Here is a 20,866-nt window from a genome sequence, read left to right as displayed (position 1 = left end):
TGGGTGGCACCTTAGGGGATTGCCTACCCTGGCCTACCCCTTGTCCAGACCCTGGAGGGGAGGTTGTCTTAGGTGCAAAAAAAAAAAAAAAAACAAAGAAGAAAAAGCCAAAACAAAGATACATGTATCCCTTTAAATACTAGAACATACCTAACACATCGTCACATATTAAGCAATTTAAGCACTCATGATATCCATTCTTCTTGTCCATATAGGACACTCCCTCTGTACAACCCTTGCATTCTGGATTGCCATGATTCACATCGCAGTCAGCCTTTGCATATGTACCTTTAAAAAAAAAGTAGATGCTCAGTTGTCAGGAACCTTCCATTACACTGCGCAATACATATTCCTACATCTCTTTTGCATTGAACATATTCACATTTATTATTGTATTACATCCGATTTCATTTGTCATAATAGTGTCACAGCCCTGTAATACAGGATTGATAAAAATTGCCCCCTAATGGTACATCCTAAGGACCATGGTCCATTCAACCATATTCAGAACCTATGCTGCAGGGGTGATAAGAGCTGCCACTCTAATGGCCCATCCAACCATATGCAGAACCTGGGAAACCCCTTTAATAAATACAAAGCAATATAATGAGCAGTCTATGACTAGAAGAGCATAGGTGCTCATTATAAAGTGCACACCTCTTTTTCACAGGGTGCTCCTGATACAGAGGCTAAACTACAATACCAGAAACAATGCACATAAACCAATAGTACTGTATCTGATAAAATGTAACCTACCTTCATTGCAGAGCTTACAGCAGTGTTGCTCTACGTAGTATTCATCTCTCGGACATGGACTTTGTTTCTTTAATATCTTGTGTGTTTCTTGTCTCTCTACTTGTCTCTCTAATGAGCTATGACCTAATGCAACATAACCGATTAATAGAACCTACAAAGATAAGAATGCATAAAAGGTAAGTCTTTACTAGTAATAGTTATCTATATGGTAGTACATCCTACTGGCAATCTACCAGCAGTAATGACCATATAATTCTGCAGATAGTGTTAAGGTATTGGCCCTGCAGAGCTGTGTAAACATTACTCTAAAAATGCATACGTTCCAGGATTGTAGCTGGACTTGGAACACTGAAGCAATGTCCTCCCACTGCTTTATTCTTTCATCTCTGCATTCAAATTGCTCTCCAGCTCCTTCTCTGTGCTCTTAACTTACAGAAGCCTGCTACTGCTCTTACTCAGAGAGGATAAATTTGCTGTACTGTGAGAACTTACACTGGAGTGCACCAAGTCCAGCTACAATCCTGATATTTTAATAAAATATTCACAGCCCTGCTGCTACTAACAACACACACAGTTATGGCTACACAGATCTTCAGGACTGCCTAATAGCAGCTTTGTATGATCAAAACTGGTGGTGGGTTTCCGTTAATACAAAGTTCTTCTTCCTGCTGTGGATGTTGTTTTGGGGCCCAGGACCTTCAACTAACCCTGACTTTATGGGTCTCATTCACTTACTCGGTCCAGTTTGTCCCACGGTTTGTCCGAATCCCTCGGATCGTCAGACGGCCCGCTCCCCGATTTGTGTCGCATGAAAGCCGGTGCAATTGCGGCAAAACGCGATTGCAACACAATCACCTGATAAATACCTGTCCCAGCGGCCCGATCCACGAAAACATCCGAGAAATGCGATCCGCGGACCCTTGGTAAATAAGCCCCTATATTTTTGCATAAAATGAGTTGTATTTGTATAACCTCCACAAAGTGTTTAGTTTCCAATGAAGATTATACTATATAGACTTACCGTATTTTTCGGACTATAAGGTGCACAAAAACCGTACTTACAGACAACAGCTGCCTTGAACTGTGCACAGGTCTGCCACCTGCTGGTCATTCATCCTTATAATCCTGTGCGCCTTATATATGAACCTAGACGTTTTAGCAGGCATTTATTGATAGTGCTCCTTATAATCAGGTGCGCCTTATAGTCCGGAAAATACGGTAGATGTGCTGTTATTCATACAGAGGTATAGGAATCGTTAAATGTATCTATATAAAGATCTGAGTAACTCGGAAGATACAGACACTTTGTGATCTATAATTATTTCCAGTCGTCACATGCTCATTGCTGCACATTTCTGATCTAAAAGATGAGTACGGTAAATGGTGTAAACATAGTGGGGGTCATTTACTAAGGGCCCGATTCGCGTTTTCCCGACGTGTTACCCGAATATTTCCGATTTGCGCCGATTTTCCCTGTATTGCCCCGAGATTTTGGCGCACGTGATCGGATTGTGGTGCATCGGCGCCGGCATGCACGCGACGGAAATCGGGGGGGCGTGGCCGAGCGAAAAGCAGACGGATTCGGAAAAACCACCGCATTTAAAAAAAGAAATGTGTTGCTTGGGACGCGCTCACCTTCACTTGGTCCGGCCTGGTGAACTCCAGCGCGTTCAGATGCTTTTCAGCGCAGCAGCGCCACCTGGTGCACGGCGGAGGAACTACCTTGATGAATCCCTGCCGGACCCGAATCCAGCGCAGAGAATGCGCCGCTGGATCACGAACGGACCGGGTAAGTAAATCTGCCCCAGTGTTTCAAGAAAAATCATAGGGGCACCTAAAATCTGGCAAATCTGCACAGCCAGGATGCGGACAATGTGGGGGATGCAGATTTTACGGATTTCACTGTACGCCCCGAATAACATGTCTACTTTATTCTTTGGGTCGGTACAATTACAGGGATACCAAATTTTTATAGGTTTTATAATGTTTTGATACATTTACAAAAATTAAAACCTCCTGTTCAAAAAATTTTGGGTGGATTTTGCGATCTTCTGCCGCTGATAACTTTTTTATATTTTGGTGTGCAGAGCTTCGGGAGGTTTTGTTTTTTGCGACTTTTGATGGCGTTATCAATTTTAAGACTGTACAACCTTTAGATCTCTTTTTATAGAATTTTTTATATTTTTTAAAATGGTAAAAAAAAAGTGCCATTTTCGACTTTGGGCGCTATTTTCCGCTACGGGGTTAAACACAGTGGAAAACCGTTATTATTGTTTGATAGATCAGGCAGTATGGTCAGTTGTGGTGTGAGGGTATATATGATATATGTGGGGGCACAGTGTGGTCAGTAGTGGTGTGAGGGGTATATATGATATATGTGGAGGCACAGTGTGGTCAGTTGTGGTGTGAGGGGTATATATGATATATGTGAGGGGCACAGTGTGGTCAGTTGTGGTGTGAGGTGTATATATGATATATGTGGGAGCACAGTGTGGTCAGTTGTGGTGTGAGGGGTATATATGATATATGTGGGGGTACAGTGTGGTCAGTTGTGGTGTGAGGGTATATATGATATATGTGGGAGCACAGTGTGGTCAGTTGTGGTGTGAGGGGTATATATGATATATGTGGGGGTACAGTGTGGTCAGTTGTGGTGTGAGGGGTATATATGATATATGTGGGAGCACAGTGTGGTCAGTTGTGGTGTGAGGGTATATATGATATATGTGCAGGTACAGTGTGGTCAGTTGTGGTGTGAGGGGTATATATGATATATGTGTAGGTACAGTGTGGTCAGTTGTGGTGTGAGGGTATATATGATATATGTGTAGGTACAGTGTGGTCAGTTGTGGTGTGAGGGGTATATATGATATATGTGGGAGCACAGTGTGGTCAGTTGTGGTGTGAGGCGTATATATGATATATGTGTAGGTACAGTGTGGTTAGTTGTGGTGTGAGGGTATATATGATATATGTGGGGCACAGTGTGGTTAGTTGTGGTGTAAGGGGTATATATGATATATGTGGGGCACAGTGTGGTCAGTTGTGGTGTGAGGGGTATATATGATATATGTGGGGGCACAGTGTGGTCAGTTGTGGTGTGAGGGGTATATATGATATATGTGAGGGGCACAGTGTGGTTAGTTGCGGTGTGAGGGGTATATATGATATATATGGGGGCACAGTGTGGTCAGTTGTGGTGTGAGGGGTATATATGATATATGTGGGGGTACAGTATGGTCATTTGCAGTGTGAGGGGTATATATGATATATGTGGGGCACAGTGTGGTAAGTTGTGGTGTGAGGGGTATATATGATATATGTGAGGGGCACAGTGTGGTTAGTTGCGGTGTGAGGGGTATATATGATATATGTGTAGGTACAGTGTGGTCAGTTGTGGTGTGAGGGGTATATATGATATATGTGGGGCCACAGTGTGGTCAGTTGTGATGTGAGGAGTATATATGATATATGTGGGGGATACAGTGTGGTCAGTTGTGGTGTGAGGGGTATATATGATATATGTGGGGCACAGTGTGGTTAGTTGTGGTGTGAGGGTATATATGATATATGTGGGGCACAGTGTGGTTAGTTGCGGTGTGAGGGGTATATATGATATATGTGGGGATACAGTGTGGACAGTTGTGGTGTGAGGGTATATATGATATATGAGGGGGGACAGTGTGGTTGTTGAATATGTGAAGGTCAGGTGTGAGGTGCATATAGGATGATGCAAACTATGTCTGTTTTATACACCCGCAGAGTCATGGCTGGAAGAAGTCTCCTGGAATATCAGACAGAAGGGAAGAGACAACATCAGGGACCTCACCTGTAAGTGATTGGATTACACTGCGGCCTCTGTGCAGAACTGGTATCTACTACTATCTACAACGATCCCCCTAAGCCACACCCCCAATCACTCCGTGGTCACGCCCCAAATTTTAGCCATATTATAATAATAAAAATCATCTCAATTAAAAAATAAAAAAAAATGTCCTCATTGGGATTTGAACCAAGAACCTGCAGTGTCCATGAACAATAATAACACAGCGCCCCAACCCACTGAGCTATTAGCTCTGTGATTATCAAGGATTAGAATTTTGGTAACTAACTCCCGGGCTGAGTCCTCTTCATACAAGGGTGGGGGTTGTTGCATATTGCAGCAAACCCCCACCGCTAATAACCGCGGTCGTTGCTTGCACCGATCACGGCTATTAACCGGTCCGTTGCCGCCGCCATCTTTATTCTGATCGCGTTTGACCCGAAGCTATCTGGCTTCTGCAGATTCGTTACAATGAGCCAGTGGCTCATTGTAATGAATGAGCTGCAAAAATGCCATATATTGCAATACAGAAGTATTGCAGTATATAATAGGAACGATCTGACCATCTAGGGTTAATGTACCCTAGATGGTCTAAAAAAATAGTGAAAAAAAAAAGAAAAAAAAAGTTTAAAAAAGAAAAAAAATTAATAAAATATTAAAAATTCTAATCACCCCCCTTTCGCTAGAACTCATATAAAACATAATAAACAGTAAAAATCACAGACATATTAGGTATCAAAATATAAAAACGGTTACGGGCGGCGGTGACCTCCGAGGCAGGAAATGGCGCCCAAATGTCCGAAATGCGACTTTTACACCTTTTTACATGACATAAAAAATGGAATAAAAAATGATCAATATGTCGCACAGACCTCAAAATGGTAGCAATGAAAACATCAGCTCATTTTGCCAAAAATGACACCTCATAAAGCTCCGTGCGCCAAAGTATGAAAAAGTTATTAGCTTCAGAAAATGGCAATTTTTTTTTCTTTTTTGTACACATTTGTTAAATTTTTTTAAATGTATTAAAACACAATAAAACCTGTATAAATTTGGTATCACCACGATCGCACCAAACCAAAGAATAAAGCTGAGGTGTTATTTTGAGTGCACAGTCAAAGTCGTAAAAACTGAGCCCACAAGAACGTGCACGTGCGTTTTTATTTTCAATTCTTCTACATTTGGAATTTTTTTTCAGCTTCGCAGTACACGGCATGTTAAAATAAATAACATTATGGGAAAGTAAAATTTGTTACGCACAAAATAAGCCCTCACACAGGTCTGTACACGGAAAAATGAAAAAGTTATGGATTTTTGAAGGTGGAGAGCGAGAAATGAGCGAAAAAAAACCTGCGTTCATAAGGGGTTAATGCCTTGGTATATAGAGAGGGATCTTCTCAGAGATTATTGTAATTATTGCGACTATTATTGTTATTATTATTATTATTGAGATGATTATTATTATTTTTTCTATTATTAATAATCGTCTCCATAATAATAAAAATAATAAAATTTATAATAATAATAATAGTCTCAATAATCACAATAATAATCTCTGAGAAGATCCCTCTCTATATATCAGTGCATTAGTCTGTGTCACAGTGTGACATTAGCAGATAACATTATAGTACGGAATCCAGTCACACTGATTATGAATTTGAATTTTTTTATTTTGCACACAGTTATATTCAAGTGACGTTTCGGTCAATCACTGACCTTCTTCAGACACTGTGAATAGTAAGGTGGAATAACATATAAGTATCTATGCATGATAGTGAGGAAGGTTACAAAGATGGGAAAAAAGGAAAGGGGGGATATGTACAGTGGGCATATTTACAGATTTCGCACAACAAGTAAGCATGATACATATACAGAAAAGGTCAGGGTAGTTCCTGTGACATAAGGCTATATCATGTATCAATTAGCATAATATATCAATTCATATAGTATTGGATGAACAGGGAGACTTTAGGGATACTATAGGATGCAGTAGTAGCAGGCTTGACAGGGCAATCAAGTAGTAATGGTACCTGTAAAGGAAGCATAAGAATGTAAAAAACAGTGCTTACCAGTATGCAAGTTAAGTAAAGCTTTCAGAAGCTGCTATGCAGGCTAGGCGCTTAAGGGAAGAGCGGGGTCCGCTTGTGTGGTAGAAGCGCTGCGGTGATAAGTGTTGTGAATAGGGATATGCGGCGCTCGAGCGCCAAAAAACGTCACTTCCGGTCTGGACCGGAAGTGCGTCATAGCTTGCGTTCCACCCGTTGCCGCGAGGTGGAACGCATGGGCTATTGTACGCTGATTGGAGTAGGGGTAATGGGGGAGTGATTGTAACACATACTGATGTAAATAGATGTGTTTAAAGGGTTGGAGAAATAAGGATATTGGCGCAATAGTAGTATCAAGGAGGGATGTTATAAAGAAGTAAATATAGGAAAATAGGGGTCCATAGGCTAAAGGGTAAATGCCTATATATTGGGTAAATGCCTATATATTGGGTAAGTAGAAATGCAGTAAGTGGTCTGCAGTGTGTTCTATGCTATCATGGGAGTAACAGCAGTAGTAGTAATGGGGAACAAATACATAGCAATGACACAAATTAGACATATATCTACTATATTGCATATACAATACCATAGCGTTGATGATATGTATGTTTTCAGCGTCTCTGTAACAAAAATAGAATTGTTCATGTTAATAGCAAATCAGCAGAAGCTTTGGATATTATAGTCCCTATTCATTCCTTTAGGTGACAGCGTTTGTAGTGTGTGAATCCAAAATGACTCTCTTTTTTTCAGAATTGATACTCGGTCCCCACCGCGTCTCGGGGTCCCTATTTGTTCGATAACCTGGAATTTTAGTTGGTTAATAGAATGTTTTTTTTCAGGAAGTGGGCTGGTATTGGGAGTAAAGTGTTCTTTAATCTGATGGTAGATTTATGTTTTGAAATTCTATCTTTGATGGGTAGTGTGGTCTCACCCACATAAGCGAGGCCACATGGGCATTTGATCATGTAGATCACAAAGTCGGAGTTACATGTGAAAAAATCATGTATGGGATAATTTTAACCGTTAAGGGGGTGTGAAAAAGTCTCGCCTTTTTGTACATTGTTGCATTGTGCACAAGAAAGGCATGGGAAGGTGCCTTTTTTCTGGGTTCTCAGGAATAGTTGTTTTTGTAATTTGGTTCCCGAGCCTATGTCAGCTTTCACTAATCTGTCTCTTAGGTTATCAGGACGTTTGAAGCAGGGTAGAAATGGTTCATTGAATTCTGGGATATTTGGGTGTCCTTTATGGAGTATGGGCCAGTGTTTCCGTATGATTTTATGGACTTTGAAGGAAAAGGGGTGATAGGTGTGGACAAAAGGTATACGACTTTGGGCGGACCTTTTGGGTCTCGGGGGCGTGTTTCTGTATTTTGTGAGTGTATTGGAGGGGTACCCTCTTTCTGAGAATTTAGTTTGCATCTCCTCTAATCTAGTGTTTAGGATATCCGGTTTGCTGATGATCCTTTCGAGTCTTTTGTACTGGGAGATGGGAAGTGAGTTTTTGGTAGATTTGGGGTGACAGCTAGTAAAGTGAAGGAGGTTGTTACGATCGGTTGTACAAAAAGGCGAGACTTTTTCACACCCCCTTAACGGTAAAAATTATCCCATACATGATTTTTTCACATGTAACTCCGACTTTGTGATCTACATGATCAAATGCCCATGTGGCCTCGCTTATGTGGGTGAGACCACACTACCCATCAAAGATAGAATTTCAAAACATAAATCTACCATCAGATTAAAGAACACTTTACTCCCAATACCAGCCCACTTCCTGAAAAAAAACATTCTATTAACCAACTAAAATTCCAGGTTATCGAACAAATAGGGACCCCGAGACGCGGTGGGGACCGAGTATCAATTCTGAAAAAAAGAGAGTCATTTTGGATTCACACACTACAAACGCTGTCACCTAAAGGAATGAATAGGGACTATAATATCCAAAGCTTCTGCTGATTTGCTATTAACATGAACAATTCTATTTTTGTTACAGAGACGCTGAAAACATACATATCATCAACGCTATGGTATTGTATATGCAATATAGTAGATATATGTCTAATTTGTGTCATTGCTATGTATTTGTTCCCCATTACTACTACTGCTGTTACTCCCATGATAGCATAGAACACACTGCAGACCACTTACTGCATTTCTACTTACCCAATATATAGGCATTTACCCAATATATAGGCATTTACCCTTTAGCCTATGGACCCCTATTTTCCTATATTTACTTCTTTATAACATCCCTCCTTGATACTACTATTGCGCCAATATCCTTATTTCTCCAACCCTTTAAACACATCTATTTACATCAGTATGTGTTACAATCACTCCCCCATTACCCCTACTCCAATCAGCGTACAATAGCCCATGCGTTCCACCTCGCGGCAACGGGTGGAACGCAAGCTATGACGCACTTCCGGTCCAGACCGGAAGTGACGTTTTTTGGCGCTCGAGCGCCGCATATCCCTATTCACAACACTTACCACCGCAGCGCTTCTACCACACAAGCAGACCCCGCTCTTCCCTTAAGCGCCTAGCCTGCATAGCAGCTTCTGAAAGCTTTACTTAACTTGCATACTGGTAAGCACTGTTTTTTACATTCTTATGCTTCCTTTACAGGTACCATTACTACTTGATTGCCCTGTCAAGCCTGCTACTACTGCATCCTATAGTATCCCTAAAGTCTCCCTGTTCATCCAATACTATATGAATTGATATATTATGCTAATTGATACATGATATAGCCTTATGTCACAGGAACTACCCTGACCTTTTCTGTATATGTATCATGCTTACTTGTTGTGCGAAATCTGTAAATATGCCCACTGTACATATCCCCCCTTTCCTTTTTTCCCATCTTTGTAACCTTCCTCACTATCATGCATAGATACTTATATGTTATTCCACCTTACTATTCACAGTGTCTGAAGAAGGTCAGTGATTGACCGAAACGTCACTTGAATATAACTGTGTGCAAAATAAAAAAATTCAAATTCATAATCAGTGTGACTGGATTCCGTACTATAATGTTTGAATGGGATTGGGACCCTATCCAGAGCACCTGAACAACTATACCTAAAGGTGTGCGATACAACTTCTATACGAAAATCTGATCACCCATACGAGTATCAGCACCCACCGACTATGTCTTTACCTACTTTTTCCTACAATCAAGAAGAGGTTGCCGGCATACTTGCACAAACACAATTGCCAACGGATTTCTTACAGATCCCAACGAACGAATTTAAATCAAGGGATTTAGAACGTTCATCTAAACAACTTCTTAACTCTCAACTCCACTGCGCCACATTATCGGAATACCTACGTGTTCAACGCATCCCAAGAGGACTAAGAGTCCCACTACGCCCTACATTCTTCAAGGAGAATAAAGAATACTGCTCATTATATGAACAGATTCTGAATAAGTGCTCTCTAGACCTCATAACCCTCACCATAGACTTTCTACACAAGGAAATACGAGATCTAGAAGTAAAAGTGAAAAACATCGAAACTCAATTACAAACCACTCTTACAACAGAAGACTTCACCTCGCTCAAAACCAAGGTCAACACCTATCTCGACTCCTTCAAAAAGGATACAGAAAACAAGAAAAGGAGAAAATTCTTCAGGGACGCCAAAGACTATCTTAACGACAGAGTGTACAGATGGCAAGACAACTTCCAAACATATTTCCACAGAAAAAACTACAGATCATCAGCCAACTCCTCGGCCTCAAGCATCGAGGGAGAACCTCAGGATCATACCCATTCTTCTTCTTTTTTAGGAACAACTCGAGGCCGCCGCCCAAGAGGAAGACGCGGAGGGGGCAGCACAAGAGACAACATGGCAACCATGACTACTCGGTCCCAGGTAGGGAGACTCCTTTAGTTGTCAATATCTCCTCTAAAAACATTAGCCCAGCTGAAATGTGTTTATTACAGAAAGGTCTGTCATTCTGTCCATCACACAAATTCAACACTTTCGATTTAGAAATGGACTTGCAAAAATTTTTCAGAGGGATTCGCCTCAAAACACATTTTGAGGACTCTACCCCACAAACCATCGATAATAGAAGCCCAATTAATCTCCCATCATTAGGTTTGAGGATTAAAAGTCACTTCATGCCACCTAAAGGTTCACATAGTGTCGAAGCCTTCATTAATCTAGTCAATAGAGACATCATCCAATTAAGACAAAGCATAGACTCAGGCCAACTACATGCACCCAATAACATGAGTAGCACTGACAAATTAGCACTATCCAACCTTTTGACATCCAAAGAGATTACCATAAAACCAGCCGATAAAGGCGGTGCTATAGTAATTCAAAATAAAGATGACTACATTAACGAAATACTATCACAACTTAAAGATACCAATATCTATGAGAGACTAGACAGAAATCCTACTGCCAGGATCTCTAAAAGAATAAAAGATACTTTGGATAAACATCTCTCACTTGGCACGATTGACTCCTCCACACACACCTTCCTAATACAAAAAACACCTACTATCCCCGTGATTTACACCCTCCCAAAGATTCATAAAAATCTCAACAAACCTCCAGGCCGCCCCATAGTGGCATCAACCGAATCCATACTCTCACCACTGTCTATTCTACTCGAAAAAATTCTAACCCCATTGGTAAGATCCACCAAGTCTTTTCTCCTAGATACCAACGCATTCCTCGAACTCATTAATGACACCAAAAAAATCAACCCTACAGACCTTCTAGTGACCTTAGATGTTAACAGCCTTTACACCTCGATAGCCCACAACAAAGGCCTTAGAGCAGTTCAGGAACTACTCCAAAAAACCAGCCATCCTACGATTGTAATTGACCTATGTCTGGATTTACTAGAAATCGTACTCACAGAAAATCACTTCATGTTTCAAGACTCATTCTACATCCAACGACAGGGTACTGCCATGGGGTCCAATGTGGCACCCCCATATGCGAACACTTACATGGCCTTCTTCGAAGAATCCTTTGTTTATCCAAATCAACTTTTTTCCACCCATTGTCGTATCTGGAAACGCTACATCGACGATGTGTTCTGCATATGGGGTGGCACATTGGACTCCTTGCACAATTTTCTCCATGATCTCAATTCAATTTGGCCAGAGTTACAATTTACACTCCACAGTGACAGTGAAAAAATAAACTTCCTAGACACCATGATCATAAAAGAGACAGATGGGACCCTATGGTCAGATCTCTATACCAAACCAACCGATCGTAACAACCTCCTTCACTTTACTAGCTGTCACCCCAAATCTACCAAAAACTCACTTCCCATCTCCCAGTACAAAAGACTCGAAAGGATCATCAGCAAACCGGATATCCTAAACACTAGATTAGAGGAGATGCAAACTAAATTCTCAGAAAGAGGGTACCCCTCCAATACACTCACAAAATACAGAAACACGCCCCCGAGACCCAAAAGGTCCGCCCAAAGTCGTATACCTTTTGTCCACACCTATCACCCCTTTTCCTTCAAAGTCCATAAAATCATACGGAAACACTGGCCCATACTCCATAAAGGACACCCAAATATCCCAGAATTCAATGAACCATTTCTACCCTGCTTCAAACGTCCTGATAACCTAAGAGACAGATTAGTGAAAGCTGACATAGGCTCGGGAACCAAATTACAAAAACAACTATTCCTGAGAACCCAGAAAAAAGGCACCTTCCCATGCCTTTCTTGTGCACAATGCAACAATGTACAAAAAGGCGAGACTTTTTCACACCCCCTTAACGGTAAAAATTATCCCATACATGATTTTTTCACATGTAACTCCGACTTTGTGATCTACATGATCAAATGCCCATGTGGCCTCACTTATGTGGGTGAGACCACACTACCCATCAAAGATAGAATTTCAAAACATAAATCTACCATCAGATTAAAGAACACTTTACTCCCAATACCAGCCCACTTCCTGAAAAAAAACATTCTATTAACCAACTAAAATTCCAGGTTATCGAACAAATAGGGACCCCGAGACGCGGTGGGGACCGAGTATCAATTCTGAAAAAAAGAGAGTCATTTTGGATTCACACACTACAAACGCTGTCACCTAAAGGAATGAATAGGGACTATAATATCCAAAGCTTCTGCTGATTTGCTATTAACATGAACAATTCTATTTTTGTTACAGAGACGCTGAAAACATACATATCATCAACGCTATGGTATTGTATATGCAATATAGTAGATATATGTCTAATTTGTGTCATTGCTATGTATTTGTTCCCCATTACTACTACTGCTGTTACTCCCATGATAGCATAGAACACACTGCAGACCACTTACTGCATTTCTACTTACCCAATATATAGGCATTTACCCAATATATAGGCATTTACCCTTTAGCCTATGGACCCCTATTTTCCTATATTTACTTCTTTATAACATCCCTCCTTGATACTACTATTGCGCCAATATCCTTATTTCTCCAACCCTTTAAACACATCTATTTACATCAGTATGTGTTACAATCACTCCCCCATTACCCCTACTCCAATCAGCGTACAATAGCCCATGCGTTCCACCTCGCGGCAACGGGTGGAACGCAAGCTATGACGCACTTCCGGTCCAGACCGGAAGTGACGTTTTTTGGCGCTCGAGCGCCGCATATCCCTATTCACAACACTTATCACCGCAGCGCTTCTACCACACAAGCGGACCCCGCTCTTCCCTTAAGCGCCTAGCCTGCATAGCAGCTTCTGAAAGCTTTACTTAACTTGCATACTGGTAAGCACTGTTTTTTACATTCTTATGCTTCCTTTACAGGTACCATTACTACTTGATTGCCCTGTCAAGCCTGCTACTACTGCATCCTATAGTATCCCTAAAGTCTCCCTGTTCATCCAATACTATATGAATTGATATATTATGCTAATTGATACATGATATAGCCTTATGTCACAGGAACTACCCTGACCTTTTCTGTATATGTATCATGCTTACTTGTTGTGCGAAATCTGTAAATATGCCCACTGTACATATCCCCCCTTTCCTTTTTTCCCATCTTTGTAACCTTCCTCACTATCATGCATAGATACTTATATGTTATTCCACCTTACTATTCACAGTGTCTGAAGAAGGTCAGTGATTGACCGAAACGTCACTTGAATATAACTGTGTGCAAAATAAAAAAATTCAAATTCATAATCAGTGTGACTGGATTCCGTACTATAATGTTTGAATGGGATTGGGACCCTATCCAGAGCACCTGAACAACTATACCTAAAGGTGTGCGATACAACTTCTATACGAAAATTAGCAGATAACATGTCTTAGTTACCAGAAATCCTCAGCTCTGTATCACTGGGCTTATAGTTAAGCTTCTGTCTACAGTGCAGAGGGTCCCAGGTTCGATTCTCAGCCTGGCCAAAACTTTATGTAATTGAATTAAATAAATAGCTTGTGTCTGGGGAAGCCCTGGAGACCATATATGGACAGATACTGATCAGACCTCATGACGTGGTCTCTGCTAAGCCGACACTTCTCTGAAAAGGATTCCCTGCCCGATGTCTGCTCTGGGGAACCCTAGGAGATGCAGTGACCATATATGGATAGATACTGATCTGACCTGATGACGTGGTCCCTGCTCTCCGCTAAGCCCGACACTTCTCTGAAAAGGATTCCCTGCCTGATGTCTGTAGAAGCCATTCTGTACTGTGAGTTCTGGCTTTCAAAGTATTTACTATGTGGACACAGCGGGACCTGGGGGGGAAATCCGTGACAATCTCATAGCTGCCCGTGACGCGGGGCAGAGGTACGAAAAACGGGAAAGTCCCGTCAAAATCGGGACGGTTGGGAGCTATGCATACTGGGCTGTGTGTGAGGTTATCATATAGTACAGGCAGTCCCCGGGTTACATACAAGATAGGGTCTGTAGGTTTGTTCTTAAGTTGAGTTTGTATGTAAGTCGGAACTGTATATTTTATCATTGTAACCCCAGCCAGAACTTTTTTGGTCTCTGTGACAATTGGATTTTCAAAATGTTGGGTTGTCATAAGAATCAGGATTAACACTAAAGCTTCATTACAGACACCTGTGATAACTGTTATAGCTGTTTATTGTAGCCTAGGACTAAAGTACAATAAATTACCAATATCCAGAGGTCCGTTTGTAACTAGGGGTCGTATGTAAGTCGAGTGTTCTTAAGTAGGGGACCGCCTGTATTGCAGTATTATTCAGTCATTATGTAGAGGTGATAATCAGGATGTAATGTTATTATCTGTTCTTGTACAGAGGTGCCATTAGTGATATTGCCCTGTGCTCGGTGCTGTTTGTATAGTAACAATATGGCGGTAAATACCATCAGTAAGTGGAGTTTATATGTGGCAAATTATTGGTAATACTGGTCTGTGTATAGTCTTGTGCTCAGTATTAGGATGTTGGTATTATCTTTATGTTGTGGTGATGCTGTGGGTCGCTGTTTGGAGGGATCATTTATGAATAATAGCGCTATTGTTTGGAATATTGGTCTTTTGGTAGGTATAATTTAGTTAGCATTATTATTTTAGAATAGTATGGCCGTAGAATTTTTTGGTTTGTCATGGACCAAAATTGGAATTGGTTTAGTTAAGGTGGGAATTTATGAACCAATCTAAAACTAAAGATTCCATTGTTTCTAATATCTCTAGAGTTTTGAAACAGTATAACTATGTGGTATCTTTTTACTTATAGTTTTGTGGGACGGGGCCCCATATCAGCTGCCGAGCTGGGGGGACCCCATCCTAAATGAGGTGCTTCATACTGCTGGGAACCCTAATCTAGCCCTGGTTAGCACACAGCATCTCATAGCACAATGGAATCATAAAGTGTCTGCTTAGAGAGTCCCCGCCCACACTCTGGAATCTTACACTGACCTTCACTCGGTCAGTCATAGGAGCTAAAACAGCGATAAAACTGGGTAAAATTTTAAAGTAACGGGTAAAAATGATCTTTATTGTGTAAACATTACAAGGGGGTTGAAATTTGAGAATTTTCTCTCGTGGGCAAACCCCTTTAATCATTGTATAGAAATAATGCTTGGTCCTGGTACAGCAATAGAATGGGGAATATTTGCACTTATAATATTGACTAATGCAAAGTATGTCATGTCTGTTGTCAGAGGCAGTATATGTATACACAAGCTGACCTTTGCTATATATACACAGATAATGAGATTGGGGTGGAGGTGGTAACATGCTGGGGGTATCCTCCTTTTTTTATTCCCTTTTTAATTTTTTTTTGTATGTAGTAAAATGTTGTACATATTACACGCTGCAGTAATGACTAAATCCTTCCTATAGTGTTTACACAGTGGTTTTTGATATTGTAACCGATGACATCCTGTTTTATGTGAAGAGGGTGTAGTCATAAGAAAAAAATAGCTTTTCCACACAACTAGGTCCAATGCACTGTACTGATAACAGTACTTCTATTACAGGCTAGTTTAGGAATTATTTTACATGGCATAATGTGTGCAGTGGGAACCAAAAACAACAGAAGAATCCAAATATTATACAATGATTTATTCCTTAGGATAAATAACAACATCTGAAAGAATACATTTTGAATTAAAATTGTACAAGCCCCTGACCGATTAATGGTGATCATATACTAGTGGGTCAGTACACTAACAGGTGCAGCACTACACGGCCCGGACAAAGCAACACAGCAACACCTAGAGCAGTGATGGCAAACCTTTTAGACACTGAGTGCCCAAACTACAACCAAAATCCACATATTTTTTGCAAAGTGGCAAAGCCACAATTTAAGCAGTAACTTACTACTCCCTGCTCTGTCACAGGTTTAAATTGTATCGGCACCCGAGGACACCAATACAGTAGAAAGAAGGAGAAGAAGTTTGGATCATCATTGTAGCTTCTCTAGGGTCCTGAGCTGCCTGTGACTGCAAGAGGCCTTGAGTCCTGTCTGGCAAACCCTGCCCTGGGGTGATGGCAAGGGTGTCCATATAGAGGGCTTTGAGTGCCACCTCTGGCACCCGTGCCATAGGTTCGCCACCACTGACCTAGAGGGATTGAGACACTGCAACCCAACAACATCCCTATTATCAGAATTAGCCTCTGGGCTCTCAGACTACATACCATAGTAACAACAGATGCCCGGGACTTCTGCAATCTCCACAAGGGTTCAATTTTTACTTAGAGTTAACTTTAGGCTTAGTTTTAACGTAACACTAATGAAAAAAAATTACAGTAAATACTTTAAACAAAATTTGTCATTTTTTATATAGAAAATGAGTATTTTCTAGGACTAGAGAGGTTATATACCAATTACCAGTTCAATTGGAGTAACTTCGGTTCGGTTTTCGATTTTGTGTACAGGAAAATAGGCAATTTATTACCGAATCTATGAAACAACAAATAGAACGGTACAGCAGAACCTTCTGAGATACCAAGATGACGAACATTTAGGGACAAGTCACTACATGGATCCATCTATAGTCTTCTCCTGCTTTTTAACTATGAAATGGGTTTGTATAAAGGGATGATAGATTATTCATGAATATCTGTAGCTGTGGTGGACTGTACAATGAAGGCAAAGCCGCAAGCTGTCGGGGCATGTGCTAACCAGACATTGAACCTAAGGGATGCCAATAAAGGTTAGAGCTATGGAAGAAATTTAGAGTAGAAGTCTGCACTAGAGGGGACAGACGTGACAAACTCATCGTAAATCTGACCTAAGTGAACTGTACCTATTCCCCAAAAGCAGATTATCTAACCTGTCTGTGTTACGGTAGAGAGCCAAAAGACACTTACATTGACAGTGAAAGACACAGAAGGGATAGAGATATGACAGTGCAAGTTTTATGGCTTCTGAGATCACACCCTTCAACATTGTCAGCTCTTGGAAGTCATGAAAACAACTTGTCAGGTCACAAAAGTCTTTTTTCACCAAATTTCTAGTTCCCGCCATGAAAAAAATGTTTCTCTGCCTCTACTCTGAAGTTTAGAGCGAGGCTTCTGTCACGAGTGTAGTTGTAAGTAGAACGTCTACGATATCTAATTCTAAACTTACCAGCAGCACAGCTTGTCCCCGAAGCTTCATTGCTGTCTCTAGGTCTGGAAACCGAAAGTAAAAGCTATACAAGAACTTAGCCAGCCCTAAGGTGGAGTCACAAGTTGCCTGATTTCTCGTAAGAGGATGGTAGGATGACTACTAGGCAGGGCTAAACTTCTGCTTCTACCTCGTCAATACCAAGACATTCCGGGTTGTCAGGGTGTACGAGGGTGGGCAAGGGGCCGATCCTGTTCTACTGGTTTTAGAGACAATGTCACACAGACAATGCTGTGTAAATAGATTGAGGGGAGGGGGCGGTGGCTGAACAGATTGATAAATGGTTTTGTAGGAAAATAATCAGTATAACTTGTATTTTACATTTAAATGTAGCTGAGAAGTCAAAAGGTGGTCCCACAAGTAAAGACCACCATTTGTTGATGCCAGAAAAATGCTGTCACCTTTTCATACATTTTAGTGCACGCCTGTAACATCCGTGCCTAAACGTCGCACTATCCGCAGTTTGCAGAATAGATGGCGTTTATTTTTGTGTGATCTGTGGCTTAGTGTTTGTGTTTGGATTATCTGAGCCACACCCTGCTCCCTGTATTTCAGCCCTGCCCACTGGGGGCGTGGCCAGGAAATGCCTTATATACCTGCCTATTCCCATCATACCTTGCTGGTTATTTCAGTCTTACCTGTGTATCTGGTGCTCTTGCTATCTTTTTTGGTATTCTGTGTTTTGTATCCGATTCTCTACCTTTGCAGCCATCTTGGTTTTGACCCAGTTTGTTTGTCTCCACTTGTCTGCCTGTATCTGGACCTGACCTGTATATAACGCGCTTGATCTGTACCTGACCTGTGTATATCCCGCCTGTAGACCTGTATATAAAGTTGCTTGTCCCTCAGTATCGTTTACCTCCTAGTGTTATCCCGCTTTCCCTATCTCAGTCCTGTGTTAGTATTCTGTGCACCAGTGTGAACACTGGTCTATTCCTGTATTCCGGTTACCTGTCCGCTCCACCATCCAGCAGAAGTAAGTCTTCCTGTCATCGTGTAGGGTCACTCAGCGTCTGTCAGTTAGGTTCCTGATAGTGGGTTCGCCCTTATCAGGACGGTTTATCTGCTGTAGGCAGGGCCTTGGCCATAGGGACGTGGCAGGGTGGGTTCGCCACCACTTACCTAGTCTGACAGCTAGCGCCAAGCCTGGTTGTGGTTGCGCGGTTGCCCCTTTTCATGTGAAGCCAAGTAGTCATAAAATGGTTTATCCCCTTCAGGACTAGTTTCTCACTTCCCACATTTTAAAAGCAATATGCCAAATGTGTGTGGGATGGGGATAAGGTGGGGATAATATCTGTTATCATACAGCTTGGCAAGTCGCATAAACGGAAGGAAAAAGTAAACCGAGTGTATAAATTATTTGTGGACACTTTGGGTGTGAAATATTAAGGCTCCCAAGATAATTTTATACAATTGAACGCAACCATGTTTTTTACTGCATTCAAAGTCCGCAAACTCATACACCCTGCATCACAGCCATCAAGGAGCTAATCCAGGCAGCTGAGCAGGTGCACAGGGCAGGACCTGTTCACACAGATAGCAGAGGTAGTACCTGCTCCCCCTCTGCTTCCACACACTATTACTACGGGGCACATGTATCATAGTTTCAGCTCGGCAAATTGTCCAATTTTAGCAAATTTTGCCGTTTTTTTTGCACCATTGTTGCGACTTTTAACTCTTTTTTAAGTATGCCTTGGCCTGCAGCTTTGTGCAGTGTGCCTTACGTAACATTGTTTTCCAGATGTTCCGTGCAACTTTTCACTTTTTTGGCGCCAATCTGCACCTGGTCCAGGGCAGGTGCAAAGGAAGTTTTTTTTTCCAAGGACCCCATTTTAACATGTAAATTGAAATTATTTCACATGCTATAACTGTTTAACATTTTGCAGAGTAACCTCTTTTGTCAAAATTCTTAATTTTTTTTTTTGTTTAATTGGTCACACCTAGCTGTTTAATTGCGTTTTTAATGCATTTAGAAGCTAATTACAACAGCTGAGGAGGTGATTTGCCTTATTTCATTACTGTTAACATTTGCATTTAAAAAACGTAATATAAACGCCACGTTAACACTTGTGTTAACATTGCGTTTACTATGCTTTTTGTAAATTCAAATGTTAACAGTAATGTAATTAGGAAAATCACCTCCCCTCAGCTGTTTTAATAGGCTTCAAAATGCATTAGAAATGCAACATGTTAAATCCCAAATTAACAGTAGTGTCCACTCCTGTATATAACCTCCTCACGTGGCTTGTGTCCTCTCCTGTATATAACCCCCTCACGTGGCTTGTGTCCACTCCTGTATATAACCTCCTCACGTGGCTTGTGTCCACTCCTGTATATAACCTCCTCACGTGGCTTGTGTCCACTCCTGTATATAACCCCCTCACGTGGCTTGTGTCCACTCCTGTATATAACCTCCTCACGTGGCTTGTGTCCTCTCCTGTATATAACCCCCTCACGTGGCTTGTGTCCACTCCTGCATATAACCCCCTCACGTGGCTTGTGTCCACTCCTGCATATAACCCCCTCACGTGGCTTGTGTCCACTCCTGTATATAACCTCCTCACGTGGCTTGTATCCTCTCCAGTATATAACCCCCTCACGTGGCTTGTATCCTCTCTTGTATATAACCCCCTCACGTGGCTTGTGTCCACTCCTGCATATAACCCCCTCACGTGGCTTGTATCCTCTCCTGTATGTAACCTCCTCACGTGTCTTGTGTCCACTCCTGCATATAACCCCCTCACGTGGCTTGTGTCCTCTCCTGAACATGTATCACAAGTAAAAAGACAGGATCATACATAAGGTGCAAAAACTAGCCGCCAAATGTCTCTAAAATTCACCTCAGAGAGACCAAACTATGATACATGTGCCCTACATGTATTTAGTGGAGACGGATATCTCGGCACACACTACCCCTGGTAGTAAATTACAGCTGTCCCTAGCCTACAGTGGGACAAGACAGACGTCCCAACACGTGTTTCGCCGAGGGGACTCGGCTTCTTCTGGGGGCGGGGGCGGCCGAGTTTGGACTTCCTTATTCTGTCCTTCCAGATTGACAGATATGATAGCCAATAAGAGGCTCACTAATGTCTGCATGGAAATAAAGCCTTCCTACCCTTGTAACCATGGCAATCTTGTTGTTGGATTTTGG

General features: G+C 41.5%; 1 protein-coding gene across 1 annotated transcript in view; it reads right to left on the bottom strand.

The window, feature by feature from the left end:
* The window catches only part of FAS (Fas cell surface death receptor), a 32,916-nt gene extending 15,182 nt beyond the window's left edge, over positions 1 to 17,734 (bottom strand). The window contains exons 1-3 of the mRNA XM_072130024.1: positions 17,677 to 17,734; positions 757 to 907; positions 151 to 288 (exon numbers count right to left, since the gene is read on the bottom strand). Coding sequence (XP_071986125.1) covers positions 151 to 288; positions 757 to 907; positions 17,677 to 17,706 — 319 coding nt within the window. The 5' untranslated portion in view covers positions 17,707 to 17,734. The remainder of the gene's footprint in view (positions 1 to 150; positions 289 to 756; positions 908 to 17,676) is intronic.
* Between the last annotated feature and the right edge of the window lie 3,132 nt (positions 17,735 to 20,866).

The sequence above is a fragment of the Engystomops pustulosus genome, chromosome 11 (genome assembly GCF_040894005.1).
Source record: "Engystomops pustulosus chromosome 11, aEngPut4.maternal, whole genome shotgun sequence".
In the NCBI taxonomy this organism is placed as follows: Eukaryota; Metazoa; Chordata; class Amphibia; order Anura; family Leptodactylidae; genus Engystomops; species Engystomops pustulosus.
Note: the sequence above shows the minus strand (reverse complement) of the source record. Positions and strands in the feature narration are given on the sequence as shown.